Raw genomic sequence first — 15,853 nt, forward strand, 5'->3', positions numbered from 1 at the left:
AATAATCAGCATGTACATCAAAAAACAGTATACACTGGTTAACAATCCCACGGAACTGACTTCGATCACCACTGAAACGAAATGGAGGTAACCTAGGCATACCGGGAGCTGATACGGATGTAGCGGGGGTGGCTTCCTGAGCCTTCATTCTGGCTTGCAAATCCTGAATAGCCGGACCCAGTACCTGGTGATCATGGCCCAGCTGTACCTCCACATCTCTAAGCTTAGTTTGCACCGCCTCCATCTCCTGCTGCAAGGAGTTAATCATGGAGAAAAGCTGATCTACTGGTGTCTCAGTCATTGCCCCAGCGAAATCCTCTTATGGCCTGAGTATAATGTAATACTATTGTATGTGTGACGACATGGACTCTCATGGGTTAAAGTTTCTTAAAATCCAGCCAGACAGCATGATAGATTGTCTATAGACGGGGGAGAAGTCCCTCATTGTTTTTACAAGACTTTTGTTGACTCAATGTAATTGTGTTGGCCACTGAAAGCCAGACGTATTGTTCTCCAGACATTTCCAGTAACCATTGTATTGTAGTTGTGTATTGATAATGTAATTACCTTAGTAGCCATTGTCTAGTCGGTGACTTGCCGACTCCATGTAGATATACTGAGTCTTTCTATGCACATCATTTAAATGAACATTATCCATGCAGCTTGAAATTCATCCAATGGGAGAAGCAATCTTGTCCAACCAATCGATGAGGACGCAGTGTATCCTAAGGGAAGGTTATGGCTATAAAAGGGACTTCTTTAAGCCACCAGGGTTGATGAAGGTTGATGGATGCTGATGGATCCAGTCTAAGCTCTCAGGAGCTGACTACAGGATCAGGATATCTTATGGCTTCAATCTAGGGGCTCCGGTTCCGGTTAGAGACCATATCCACAGCCTAGGGATTTTGACTCCGGCTGCCAGGATTTTAACATCAAACCAGGACTACCTAAGGAGGACACTCAGGTTGGGACAGTTCAGTCACCTGTTACAGACTTTGCAGACCTCAGACAGCTTGGAACCTGTGAGGCATGGACATTCTAAATCCCTGGTGAGCCAGCGGAAGGGTGAGACTCTGTTGCCTGTTACATTTGTGTGTTTTGCTGGTTATGTGTTATGTGCCGTTAATTGTTTGGGGATCCAATAAAGTCTAATTATTGTGGTTCCCTCACCCTGTGTTGTCTGAGTAGTGTTACGCCCACGGTTAAGGAGGCCGGCGTTCAGTTGGGATTAGCCCTGAGCCACGCTGTCTTTCTAAAGGCGGAGGGTTTTAGTGGACGAGAGCACCCACTGAGCCCCGTGTCTCCACAATTGGTGGCAGCGGTGGGATACTACTCAGCCTGGTTTACCCAGGGGAGCTGCAGCGGACTGGTGTTTTCGGACACCGTCCAGGGCTCAACAACCAGGGAGGCACATAAGCATACCCAGCAGGCCATAGGGGAGGCATTCAGGTTTCGGACGCTGCCATGGTCAACCCCACCAGCTCAGCCATGGGACAAGGACAAGAGAGGAGTTACGACCGCTGCAGTAAATGGATGCTACAGGATCTGTGCCAGAGGCGAAAGATTATCTACTGGAACGCTGAGACTCGGTCAGCCTTGATCCAGAAATTAGTCCGTTGGGATGCCCAGAATGATGCAGAGGACGATGAGGATCCCGCCGATATTGACCCAGAGGATTTAAACTATGTGCCACATCATGGATCTAGTGACAATTGGGAATCAACTTTGTCCAAAATGGCCCAAGCCACAGCATTGTTGGATGCATTGGGGCCTAGATCCTCAAGAGAAGAGAGGGCTTATGTTCTGGAATATGTTTATGGGATTCCTGCTGCAGTACTGCTAACACCAGCCGGTCGAGAAGGATCGTCCCGCTACCCAGCAGAAGCTGCGCCAAAACAAAGGACTACAAACAGGGCCTGTGACTCGCCCAATCTATGGCGCTGTTATACATGTGGGCGCAATGGACATATAGATAAAGATTGTCTCCAAAACCGAGGCCGCATGCTTGGAGCCCATCTGCCACTCCAACCAGTCAACATATGCCGAGATGAACCAACGAGACCTGAGGAATGCTACTCCCAAGAAACACCAATAGCTGAGGAAGTGGTTTATCCAGTCCACACCCTACGGCAGGCCGGACACCGTACACCAGCCAACCTCCATCCCCACATCCAGACGGTCAAGGTCGGTGACATACAGGCTCAGGGACTTCGAGACATTGGATCTTCTATCACTCTGGTAAGCCCAGTTATTGTTTCTCCAGAAGACCCTGTACCAGATTCCCAATTATCCATCTCCCTGGCTGAGGGCCAGCGCTCAGACGTCCCTCTGGCATGTGTGCAGTTGGACCTAAAAACCGACAAGGGAGAGGTCGAGGTGGAGCTTGTGGATAGCCTCCCCACACCTAGTATTTTGGGGACCATCCAGGAAGTGATCGATGTGGGGATTGTGAACAGCCTCCCCATACCTGACATTGTGGAGACTGACCAGAGCAAGGCTGATGTGGAGCTTATGGACACCGTCCCCACACCAGTTATTTTGGGAAAGGACCAGGGAGAGGTTGATGTGAGACTTGTGAACAGCCTCCCCACACCTGTCATTGTGGAGACTAATCAGAGCAAGGCTGATGTGGAGCTTATGGACACCGTCCCCACACCAGTTACTTTGGGGTCTGACCAGGAAGAGGTCCATATGGAGTTTATGGACAGCCTCCCCACACCTGTTGTTTCGGGGACTAGCCAGGAGGAAGTTGAAGTGGGGTTCATTGATGGCCCCACCAAGCCTGTTGTTTCGGATACCACTCAAAGGGAAGTGAGAGTGGGGCTTGTGAATTACCTGCTCACACCAGTCATTTTGGAGAATGACCTAGGACAAGGACTATCAAGTCAGTTTGAAGAAGCCATCACCCACCTCCAAGCCAAGCAGGACCCTGATGTGGATCTTTCTAACATCTTTTCCAGGGATGGTTTGCATTCCCGATCTCCATCATCCACTTCTGAGCCAAGAACCGTGAGTAAGCCTAACCACACTGTGGCTATTGACTGGGGCAGGATTGATAGTGGGAGATTTGTGCAGGCCCAACTCATGGACCCCACCTTAGTGCTTGTCCACAATATGGCTGCTCAACTTGGGGGAGGTAATCAGGGGGAGGTGTATAGATGCAAGCCTCTGTTGCTGACCTCACCATTAAAAAGGACAATGCCGTCAAGAGGAGAAGGATGATCGGAAGCCTATCATGTCTGGCTAATATTAAGAAGGGGGAGGAATATGACGACATGGACTCTCATGGGTTAAAGTTTCTTAAAATCCAGCCAGACAGCATGATAGATTGTCTATAGACGGGGGAGAAGTCCCTCATTGTTTTTACAAGACTCTTGTTGACTCAATGTAATTGTGTTGGCCACTGAAAGCGAGACGTATTGTTCTCCAGACATTTCCAGTAACCATTGTATTGTAGTTGTGTATTGATAATGTAATTACCTTAGTAGTCATTGTCTAGTCGGTAACTTGCCGACTCCATGTAGATATACTGAGTCTTTCTATGCACATCATTTAAATGAACATTATCCATGCAGCTTGAAATTCATCCAATGGGAGAAGCAATCTTGTCCAACCAATCGATGAGGATGCAGTGTATCCTAAGGGAAGGTTATGGCTATAAAAGGGACTTCTTTAAGCCACCAAGGTTGATGAAGGTTGATGGATGCTGATGGATCCAGTCTAAGCTCTCAGGAGCTGACTAGAGGATCAGGATATCTTATGGCTTCAATCTAGGGGCTCCGGTTCCGGTTGGAGACCATATCGACAGCCTAGGGATTTCGACTCCGGCTGCCAGGATTTTAACATCAAACCAGGACTACCTAAGGAGGACACTCAGGTTGGGACAGTTCAGTCACCTGTTACAGACTTTGCAGACCTCAGACAGCTTGGAACCTGCGAGGCATGGACATTCTAAATCCCTGGTGAGCCAGCGGAAGGGTGAGACTCTGTTGCCTGTTACATTTGTGTGTTTTGCTGGTTATGTGTTATGTGCCGTTAATTGTTTGGGGATCCAATAAAGTCTAATTATTGTGGTTCCCTCACCCTGTGTTGTTTGAGTAGTGTTACGCCCACGGTTAAGGAGGCCGGCGTTCAGTTGGGATTAGCCCTGAGCCACGCTGTCTTTCTAAAGGCGGAGGGTTTTAGTGGACGAGAGCACCCACTGAGCCCCGTGTCTCCACAGTATGTACTGAGGATTTCGATTGCGTTAGGGCAATGACAACCAGAGACGGGTTCTTGGTGCAAAGACGTTTTATAATATGTAACCACAATATGTACACAGAACAGAATATACACAGTAGAACATAAACACAGTAAATACCTGCCAGGTTCGGAGCAAAGGGGAATTCCCGGGACCGCGCACCGGACTCCTCCAGGCAGACCACCAGGAGCGAACCCCTATACAGGGGCTGTCTGGCAATCACCCCAGAAGGCCTAAATGCGCAGCAGCCGGGACACGAAAGGGCAACAGGTATAGTCCAAAAAATGTCCGTACGTGATGTGAGTCCTAGGGTGGATATGAAACGGAAGGGACCGGGCAGAAGTGCTGACCAGAGACGGCAGACAGAGTCCGAGCACAGCTTGATGAGACAGGTGAAGTCCAGAGCTGGTGTCGGGTGTTTCCACAGGATCCAAACAGCAATCAGGAGATGAGAGCAGCAGGGCAGGAGTACACAGGAAGCAGTATACTCAGGCAACTAGACTAAGCTTAGGGGCGGGCTTTTAAACAGATGAACAGGAAGTAGGGCAACAGAACAGAAAACTCCATGTTAACAAAGGGCAAGATCCTTCAGAAGAAAACTGGAAATCCCGGAACTCTGACAGATGGGTGGATGAGCGCCTGTGGGTATGTGGTGTTGTACCCCTTTTATCCACCCAAAATCTAGTGGATGCTTGCTAAAGACCTGCTCGTACTCCTGCACAACCCTGTAGAACTCTCTTGTGGTGTGGAGGTCTAGAGCCGTTGCCCAAATGTAGCTCTTGGCACTACTTCTCTAACCATCCCTGGGAACTGTCACTGGAGGACTGATCTGATGTCTTTGGGGAATTCCCTGTATGGATGGAATCTGCGTCTACTGTGAACAGTTTTTCAATTGTGGCATACCTGGGCAATGTAACCTCCTCTTCCCCCCAATTCAACACTCGCACGTGTACCCCCATCCTTCCGGACATCGACTACCCCTCTGGCCATTAACACTGTGGGCCAATGCTCTGAGGGCAGGGGCTCTACCACTGCCTGGTAATCTTGTCCACGAGAGCCTACAGCTGCCCTGCACCATATCATCATCTCACTTCGTGGGGGCACTATAAGAGGGGCTACATCCATTACCCGTACACCGACAATTTCGCCCCCAGACAGATTTACCTGTTGCCGCTGCAGGAGGGCTCGTTGCAGGACTCTGTGTCACCCTGCTCCTGCAGTCTCAGATAGCTGTTGAAGTAAAAACAACACTTCCCCCAATCACTAGGGTCATTCTGCACGACTATGAGTCCTTGTCGCGCCAATTCTACCCGACCCACCTTAATGGTCACCTCCTTGAACCCAATTTGAGTCACTGGTAACCCGTTGATGGCGTAGATGGTAATGGTGTCATCTGGCGAAGTGAGCTCATCATCTAACCAGAACTTTTTATACAGTACATAGGGAATAGTTGTTACCTTGGAGCCGGTATCAAGGAGTGCAGAGGTCGGGATCCCATCCAGGGTGATGGAAACGATGGCCTGTACCCCCACATACCGCTCTCGCCAGTCCGCTGGGCCTTGGGAGTTTATTCCTGAGGATTGGCCCTTGGCCCTAGGGGTTGCCCATTTAAAGGACAGATCTGGGCATAATGGCCAGTCTTATTACATTTATAGCAAACAAGCTGTCCATACCAGTCGCTGTTCCGTCCTCTGTACATCGAGGTTGTCGCGGGCGGAGGAGGGGACGCCGCGCTCTCCCACTGCTGCTCGGGTCTGGCTGCCGCGGCTGCTGCGGCCTGCTGCTGCTCGGTGGCTCGAGCGATGAGCCGGATCCCGGGGACTCTAGCGGCGCTCCTCGCCCGTGAGTGAAAGGGGGGTTGTTGGGTGTGGGGATGGTTTATTGTCCGTGACGCCACCCACGGTTGTGGTGATTTGGTTGACACCACCGCTGCTCTGTATGGGGATCCCGGGAAGGATGGTATGGAGCAGCCAGTTGTTGTGTTGCCCCTCCGTGGGTAGGGGTTGGTGATCCCGGGCCCCAGTGAGGAGGTGGGAGATGCAGGGGCTTGGTGGGCGCAGGGACGTGGGGGCAGCGTGGTGCCTTGCGGCACTGTGGTACTCACTCAGCCTGAGACGTGGACACAGTTTTTCGGTAAACCACACGGCTGGAAAGACGGTTCCCACGGACGGCTGCACTTGCTCTCCCAGTAGATAACGGTGATGTCCCTTTGACCTGCACCTAGTGTTTCTGTGTTGGTAGCGATGGGTTCCCACCGGTAACCCGCTCCCCGGCTTGGATATGGGCCGGAGGAGCCCTACTTTGCCCGCAGACGCTGGCCCCGAGGAACTGGTGCCCTGGCGGTGTTCCTCCTTAATGGTTGGACTTTTGCCTTCAGTCGGGACTTGGTTGTTGGGGGATCGACGTCCCCTTCACTGACGGATTTGGCAAATTATGGCGACTCCTAGCCTTGCCGGGGTCCGAGAGGCCCCTGCCCTGGTGCTGACTGTCCTTCGTATACTGCTCCAGACCGCCGGGCCACTACCCGTCCGCGGTCCTTCAAGCAACCTCCGAGCAGTCCCCCTCCAGACAATCACCGCTGTTGCTGACCTTGCTGACACTGTCCTGCACTTAGCCGGACCAACTTCAGGGCTTTCTACGCTCACTTTTACTCTTTCCTTCTTTGCTCCACTACTACTTCACTTTCACTTAGCTACTCTACCACTTCCTTCTACTTCCACTAACTTTTCTTAACTGCTTCCTCTCACTTGACTCAAGCTCTTCCCTGAGCTGACTGCCTAGTTCCTCCTGCCTCCAGGGCTGTGTACTCCTCGGTGGGCGGAGCCAACCGCCTGGCCCACCCCTGGTGTGAACATCAGCCCCTGGAGGAAGGCAACAAGGATTTTAGTAGCTTTGGTGTTCCTAACTGGGATGTAGGGTGTGGTGGTGTGATGACCTGTGACCCCTGGCTTGCCCAGGGCGTCACAAGGTCCTCCCTCTCATCCAGAGGACATCCTCCGGGCAGTCGACTAGCTGGATCTTCTCTGCTGGCTTGGTGTTTGGCTTGAGCTGAATCGTCTCCAGGATCCTTGCAACATCACTGCTCAGCTGCTGCACCTGTGAAGATAAATCGCTGACTCTGCCCACGGAGAAGATGTTGGTTCTGGCAATGCCAAGGCAGGAGGCTTTACTTGTAGAGGAGAGGTGCCGGCCTGCCAGGATTGGAGGGGAGAGTCAGTAGCTTCTGGTAGCTGCAGGGCTTTGATCGCCCGTTCTTTCAAGACAGCAAAGTCTAATGTAGGATGCTCCAGGGCCCACAGCCGTAGCTGCTTATGATCTTCCACAGATCCCAGGCCCTGTAGGAACTGCTCCACAAGCATCTTGTTCCCCTCCTGTTCACTGATGTCGTTGATCAGTTTCAGAGTCCATAGCGCCGCTTGCAGTCTCAGGGCGTAAGCTCGGATGCTGTCTTGGGGGCGCTGTTTGCAGCTGTAAAACCTCATTCTCAGAGAGCTTAGCTTCGGTGTGGGTCTCAAACGCAGCTCCCAGCCGTTTAAAGATGATGGGGACCGAGGTCCGGTACTCATCAGTCTAAGTTTCCACTTGCAGCTCAGTGGCGCCTGTCAGCTGACCGAGTGCCACAGACGCTCACTGCCGGCCTGTCAGGGCATACATATTAAGAATGGTGCAGATCTTCCGCTTGAATCCCTGCAATGCATCCGGTCGGCCATCATATTGTGGGAGCCAGGCAGCGCTAGGCACGTAGGGTAAGGTGATCGTCATGATAGGTGCGACTGCCTCGGCCCCGGGTGCCGCCGCTCTTACGACCGGAGCAGCGCCCGCTGCATCCACATTACCCTGGTTTGGTGGGGGTAGCGCTGCAACACTTCCATTGTCCGGTGCGAGCATCTTCACGTTCCCCGCTTGGTTTCGCCAGCCACCCACTTTCGCGCTGGGGCACTCTGGGAACTTACGGTTCCGGCCACACTCTCAGGACAAAGGGCGGAGCTTCAGTTTCACGTGCTTTTGGTCTGGAAGATGGCATTTTGGCGCCAAAGATGGTGGAAACTGGCGGGAACGTGATTTTAACACCGCAGCTTGGATTATAAGGCGCACGTCACCCAGGTTAGTGGGTCCTGTCCGATTCCTGTTCATGACGCAAAGCTTTTAAGAGGTGGGCCCCCCCCAGCAGCGGTAGAACCACTCGGATCTGGAGGTGAATACTCGTGGCTCAAGGGTCTCCGGACCCAGGTGCTTGGGGCCACTCTAAGGCTATGTGCCCACGCTACAGGATTTACCGCGGATTTACCGCGGATTTTGCCGCGGATTTGCTGCGGATTTGCCGAAAATCTGCAGCAGCAGCACTTCCAAGCCATTTCAATGGCATTTTGGAAATGCTGTGCCCATGCTGCGATTTTTTCCGCGGCGGATTTGCCGCGGATTTTGATCCGGAAAAATCTGCAGCATGTCAATTGTTTGGTGCAGATTTGGTGCGGATTTTTGGCTTCGAATGGGGAAAAAAAAAAAAATCCGCATCAAAATCCGCGGCAAATCCGCGGTAAATCCGCGGCAAATCCGCGGCAAATCCGCGGGTGTGGATTTGCCGCGAAAGTCGCGGATTTTCAGGCAAAAAAATCCGCAGGGACATTCTAGCGTGGGCACATAGCCTTAAATGTAAAAAGGGTGTTATTTACAGGGGGAGTTAGATAGTTTGTGATGCCACCTGTGGTGTGCGGTAATAGGGAGTACCGCTACTGCCGTTGGGAGTACCTGGGGTGATGGAGTGGGGAAGCTAGATGACATTAGCCTCCACGGGTAGGGAAAGGCCCCGACTCCTCCGGGTCCAAACCACTGTCTGCAACCTAGTCTCCTTTTCCCCTGGGAGCTCCAACTCCCAGCTTCCTCGAGCTCCTCACTGCTCGAGGGCTACCACTGAACTCTGGGGAGCTGCTACTCCCAGCTCCTCACTCACTGGGAGCTACTTCTGTTCTACCTGTCAGCTCTGCTCTGTTCTCCACGTCCTCCCTCGCTGACTTCCCCCCTCCCACCAATCTGTCTGACCCCTGGGTGGATTGCCCTATTCCAGTTTAAGCAGCCTACTGGTGTGCCTGACAGGTTTGGTGCGAGGTGTAACTAGGATTTGTGGATGCTAGTGGAGGCAGTACTACACGATAGGCACCCAGAACCATGGGGGGTTGAGCCCTGCACAGGGAGGGAAAGATTGTGCAGAACCCTGTGATGACCTGACTAGTCCAGGGTGTCACTGGAACATAATCACTTTTATGGGTACAAGCACAGGATTTTGGGCTGTAGAAACTACGGAAATATAGTATCAAGCCAAATTATGCATATATCATAATTATGCTTGGTGTGTCTAGGATGGTGAAAGTATGCTCGAAAATATGGTGGTCATATTACTCCACTACATTAAAATCATGTACTTGCACCCACCTTCCCGTTCATATGATTAGCCATCCTCCTCTCACCTGACCGGGATTCGCTGAGAAACAATGATTAAGGAATAGCATCCGAAACGCATTTGTTTCTGTTCTCCCATCCCCCTTTTTTTTCTCTGGATTTTCTATGCTACCATTTATGGATTTATTTTAATGGAATAATTTTGGAATAAAGATTTATATGCATTTTTAAGAAGGTCGGTTGCTGGATTTTCTAAACTATGTGAAGGGGGGGGATTGTAATTTTCTATAAGGTGGGGAAGAGGGTGTCTTCTATCAGTTTTCTGGGCCATCTGATCTATGTAGTTTCAATCCTCCATTCCCAATCCATACACTGTGTATATATAGATTGGGAATGGAGGATTGAAACTCCATGGGCTCGTGCACATGTTTAGTATTAGAGTTTTTTGTTACCTTAGTTTTTGTTAAGCTATGCTCACATAGGGCGGTTTTGCAGTTTTTATTCATTGGGGTTTTTTTCATTGGTTTAATACAAATACATGACAATAACAAACTGCAGCTTTTGCTCAGATTTTGCTGCAGAGAAAAAAACAGCCTCTGTGAACATAGCCGAAGGGGTACTTTGCACACTACGACATCGCAGCTGCGATGTCGGTGGGGTCAAATTAAAAGTGACGCACTTCCGGCATCGCATGCGACATTGTAGTGTGTAAAGGCTCGATGATACGATTAACGAGCGCAAAAGCGTCGTAATCGTATCATCGGTGCAGCGTCGGCGTAATCCATGATTACGCTGACGCGACAGTCCGATGTTGTTCCTCGCTCCTGCGGCAGCACACATCGCTGTGTGTGAAGCCGCAGGAGCGAGGAACATCTCCTACCGGCGTCACTGCGGCTTCCGTAGGATATGCGGAAGGAAGGAGATGGGCGGGATGTTTACATCCCACTCATCTCCGCCCCTCCGCTCCGATTGGCCGCCTGGCGTGTGACGTCGCTATGACGCCGCACGACCCGCCCCCTTAACAAAGACGCGGGTCGCCGGCCAGAGCGATGGTCGCAGGACAGGTGAGTCCATGTGAAGCTGCCGTAGCGATAATGTTCGCTACGGCAGCTATCACAAGGATATCGCTGCTGCGACGGGGGCGGGTACTATCGCGCTCGGCATCGCAGCATCGGCCTGCGATGTCGCAGCGTGCAAAGTACCCCTAAGGCCTCATGCACATGTTCAGTATTGGTGAGTTTTTTACTTCAGTATTTGTAAGGCTTCGAGCACACACTGAGAATTTGATGAGTATTTTACTTCAGTACTTGTTACATTATGTTCACACAGTGTTTTTGCTCAGTTTTTTCATTTATTTTTTTGGGGGGCAGTAATAGTCTTGTTTACAAATTAAAGTTGGACTGTTCAATACTCTGCCTTAGTGTAAACTGAAGGGTATATCTATTAGATTAGTGGATGTTTTTTAGGTTGTAGTTTCGGAAACTATTTTTCAGAAATTATCTGTTTCAGGTGTATGATGGTGGACCCGTCACATAACCCGTCACATGACCCGTGTGTAGGGATGGGGGGGCCCACAGATCCTGAACAACCCGGGGCCCTGGTCACCCTTAATCCGCCCCTGGATGGAGCTAATAAAAAACACAGGAAACAAAGGCGCCATAAAAGGTAACAATTAAGACATTGAAAAAGGCGCTTCAGGGAAAACTCTGCCCCCCCCCCAAAAAAAAAAGGCTAAAACAGAAACTTGGTTAGTCAGGAAGAGATTAAACTAGTGTCCAGAAACCTCTGGATGGTTGTCAGCTCTGCTGTTAAAGACACATGATACTTACAGGGAATCTCTCACCAGCTTTTTGCTCCCTCATCTGAGAACAGCATAATGTAGAGACAGAGACCCTGATTCTAGCGATGTGTCACTTTCTGAGGTGTTTGCTTTAATTTTGATAAAATCAGTGTTTTCTCTGCCGCAAATCTAGCAGTTATACAGAGCTCATGAATATGCTGGACTACCTGACCGCATACCAAGTAGTCCTCTAATGATAATCTACTGCTGATTAAACAGTGATTTTATAAAATCTACACTACGCAACCCAGTAAGTGACACATCGCTGGAATCAGCACCTCTTTTACTTCATCTTGCTGCTCTTACATTAGGTGCTAAAAACCTGGTGACAAAGTTCCCTAAATAATCCCATTGGATATATTTTCATTGGCGATCATGAGCTTCCAGATACTCCAGTGACTCATTGTGTATTTTACGTTTTCTGTTCACATGATCATAATATAATCCCTTTGTGCAAGTCTAGAAATGAATGTCTGTAATATTTTATTTTGTCTTTCAGATACTGAACACAGTCTACATAAGCATTTGGACCATATATGAAGTGATTACATGATGTTACTGCTATTGCTTACAGAGGAAATTTGCTGTAGAAAAGTCTAAATAAATAGAAATAAGATATGATAATGAGTCCGCCATAAAAAATAACACAAATGATTTAAACATACTTCTGGATCACTGCTTTGGACTTTAGCTATATCATAATAAATACAGTGAAAGCATTCTACACTTTTGTGGTTTTTCTATTTTTTTACTAAATAAGGGGACAATTACAAACACAGTTTTTCTTTTTAGTAGTGTGCTAAGAAGACATAATAATTAGTGATGAGCGGACCCATGGATATTTGTTTGGTGAACCAACATGAGAAAAAAATCAGAATCGGCAAGCGAAGTTGATGCCGAACTTAACCCCAAACAATGGACCCGTACAAGTTAATGGGGAGCCCAAGTTTAGGGCTGTAAATTGGTTGTAGTAAGGGCTAGGGGGCTGCAAAAGGAACATGAATGGGGGTAAGAGCAGTACAATTGTCCTGAAAACAAATGTGGATAGGTAAATGACTTAAAGGGCTTCTGTCACCCCAGTAATTATGGTTACATAGCAAGAAAACGAAAAAAGTAAACATTTTCAGTGACCCCACAGATATGAATTTCAGAAATTCCCCACAGACCAACAATTTTAAAAAAGGCCCTTGCAGAAAATGTATTCCCAGTTCACCCACGCAGTCAAGATCGCCAGACTTCCCCCAGAGCAAGAAGTTTAACCAATGTCCCCTATGTAGCCTGTGTTCACAGTTCACCCACAAAGTCAAGATTGCCAGACTTCCCCCAGAGCAATAAGTTTAACCAATGTCCCCTATGTAGCCTGTGTTCACAGTTCACCCACAAAGTCAAGATTGCCAGTGTAGCCAAAAATTTTAAATCTCACGTCGAGGCCACAACAGAACCTCTTTAAACAGTTGCTCCACACAGCTAAGATTGCCAGACTTTCCCCACAGAGAAAGAAGTTTAACACATTTGTCCTATGTAGCCTGTATTCCTAATTTCCCACATAGCAACAATTGAGTTCCACCACAGATCACCAAATTGTAAAAAAAAGGTCCCTAAACAGCCTCTTTACTAGGTTAACTCTCACAGTCAAGATAACCCCAGATCCACCACACACCACCCAATGTTTAAAAAGTCCCCTAAACAGCCTGTATACCTGGTTGACCCTCACAGGTCTCACTGCCTGACATCCAACACACAGCACCCAATTCAAACAGAGATGGGCCACACAACCCCATCCAACAGAGTGCTCAAAACCAGAAGTACCAGGTACCTGACTTGTTGAAGTTCATACTGCTTTGCTCGTTTTCAAGCGGAGTGACATGGCCAAGCTACTCAGGTGCCAACTCTGCGCCTTCAGCAGGGCACCAATTTTTTGACTGCTAAACTAGATTATAGCACATGTATATTATGGCCTAGACCAAACTATGCCCCAGGATTTAAATTAGCCCCGGACAGATTATATCCTGGGTATATTATGGTCTAGGCCAATTTATACCTCGGGATATAGTTTGACCTAGGCCATAATATACCTGGGGTCTATACGCCTCCAGGGTAGAATATTGATCTGTTTTTGCTGCTGTAGTGCTACAGTATATAAAGATGCACGTACACAAACCATATATTGTATATATTAGGTGCTACTATATGCTACTTTCTCTGAAATATATAAACGTGCTATGGCATACAGTAGTAGATCTAGAGTATGTTCACATTGGGTGGATTTTGATGCAAATTCACATGAAAATCCATACCATTTCATGTGTTTTTTGTCAGATTTTACTGCAGTCTGCAGCAGATTGCGCTCTTTTATATGACATGGTAAAATACGCTGTGATTCTGCCCAACAAATCCACATCATGGGGATATGGATTTTGATGCGGATTTGCTGGTGATTTTTCCATTGCAGAAAATCAGCAGCAAATCTGGTACATGGGAATGTACCCAAAGGCAGGGCTAGACGTACAGTATGTGTTGGAGGCATTATATTGAGCTGACAGTAGATGGTACTGTCTCATCACTGCATAGTTGAAGGGAACCTGTCAGGTGCAATATGCACCCAGAACCACGAGCAGATCTGGGTGCATATTGCTAATGCCTACCTAACCGTCCCTGTATGTAGTAGTATAGATAAAGGGATCTTTAGATACAGTATTTCTAAAGATTCTTTATATTATGCTAATGAGCGCAGGGACTAGTCGTAAGAGTGATAGTTCACCGGACTAGTCCACCCTCTTAGCATGTCAGTACGCCCACAGGGGCATGCTAACATGCTATTCAATGCAGTGTCACCAGTGGTGATGCGCGTACCTGTGTTCCTCCAGAGAAACATGCAAATGCCAAGTCCCAATTTAGACAAATATCTAAGCCATATCGAGCAGATGGAGGGATTATTTACTATAGGGAAAACTAGGTTCTCTCTAAAAGCCATTCTAACTGCCAAATATCCTGAAGATGTTAACAACATCTGAACTAGAAAAAGGGGGGGAGGATCACAGGATAAACCTGAACCCAAAATCAACACCCCCAAATATATCACCAAGGGCAAAAACTGATGACAGGTAGTGACTCGAAATATAAACCTATATAGAAATATGAGTCAAGAATCCACCATAAAATTAAATCCAAAAAGACTTAATTTATTGAACATATATTATAAATAGTATACAGTACAAGACAACACAATTGGGTGCTCAGCAAGGAATCCAAGTGAGGAGGGGCACAACATTGCAGGATGGAAATGCATGAATAGGGTGGGTATAAAGTGCACGTGCATAATAGCAGCAAAACAGTACTGAAATTCAGTATGTTGAGAGAAATTCCAGGCCCACCGCTAAAGGTAAGGTGCACATGTAAAAAAGTAGCTAGAGGGCTGAAAACGTCATGTGACAGGGCACTCACCCATAATCCCCTTAAAAGTCCAGCAATGAAGAGTTCCTCCAAGACCCCTACGCGCGTTTTTCGTATTCTTCTTCCAGGGGGTCATGAGTGGGTGAGTGCCCTGGTTTATATATACAAATATCCTGAAGGTCTGTTATGACAACCCAATTTCTGGTGGCCAGTTTGGCAGAATAAAACATTTGCCAAAATCTATGACCATTATTACTGGAAGGGAATGAAGAACGACATTCGTCAACATGTCAAAGCCTGTCAAAAATGTTTTGTGACAAGTCCCAAAATCAGCAAGGAAGCTCCACCAGTCAACAGTATACCAGTGCCTAGAAAAGTATGGAGCTTGATTGGGATTGAAATGATCAGACCTCTAAAGGAAACATCAAATGGTAACAAATATATACACTGTGTGCAGAATTATTAGGCAAGTTGTATTTCAGAGGATTTGTTTTTATTATTGATCAACAACTATGTTCTCAATCAACCCAAAAGACTCATAAATATCAAAGCTTAATATTTTTGGAAGTTGGAGTGGTTTTTTTTTTAGATTTGGCTATCTTAGGAGGGTATCTGTTTGTGCAGTTAACTATTACTGTGCAGAATTATTAGGCAACTTAATAAAAACCAAATATATTCCCATCTCACTTGTTTATTTTCACCAGGTAAACCAATATAACTGCACAAAATTTAGAAATGAACATTTCTGACATGCAAAAACAAAACCCCAAAAAATTAGTGACCAATATAGCCACCTTTCTTTATGATGACACTCAACAGCCTACCATCCAGAGATTCTGTCAGTTGCTTGATCTGTTTACGATCAACATTGCGTGCAGCAGCCACCACAGCCTCCCAGACACTGTTATAAGAGGTGTACTGTTTTCCCTCCCTGTAGATCTTACATTTTATGAGGGACCACAGGTTCTCTATGGGGTTCACAT

The 15,853-nt window shown here is 47.9% G+C and overlaps 1 protein-coding gene across 2 annotated transcripts in view; it reads left to right on the plus strand.

The window, feature by feature from the left end:
- The window catches only part of LOC142249308 (coagulation factor XIII B chain-like), a 235,905-nt gene extending 223,704 nt beyond the window's left edge, over nt 1–12,201 (plus strand). Inside the window, exons 12-13 of one of the 2 annotated variants that reach the window (XM_075320941.1) lie at nt 11,147–11,302; nt 11,977–12,201. In XM_075320941.1, the coding sequence (XP_075177056.1) occupies nt 11,147–11,302; nt 11,977–11,983 (163 nt within the window). In that variant the 3' untranslated portion in view covers nt 11,984–12,201. The remainder of the gene's footprint in view (nt 1–11,146; nt 11,303–11,976) is intronic. The other variant, XM_075320942.1, reaches the window with a different exon arrangement.
- Nucleotides 12,202–15,853: the final 3,652 nt, after the last annotated feature.

This window comes from Anomaloglossus baeobatrachus, chromosome 8, assembly GCF_048569485.1.
Source record: "Anomaloglossus baeobatrachus isolate aAnoBae1 chromosome 8, aAnoBae1.hap1, whole genome shotgun sequence".
NCBI classification, from domain to species: domain Eukaryota; kingdom Metazoa; phylum Chordata; class Amphibia; order Anura; family Aromobatidae; genus Anomaloglossus; species Anomaloglossus baeobatrachus.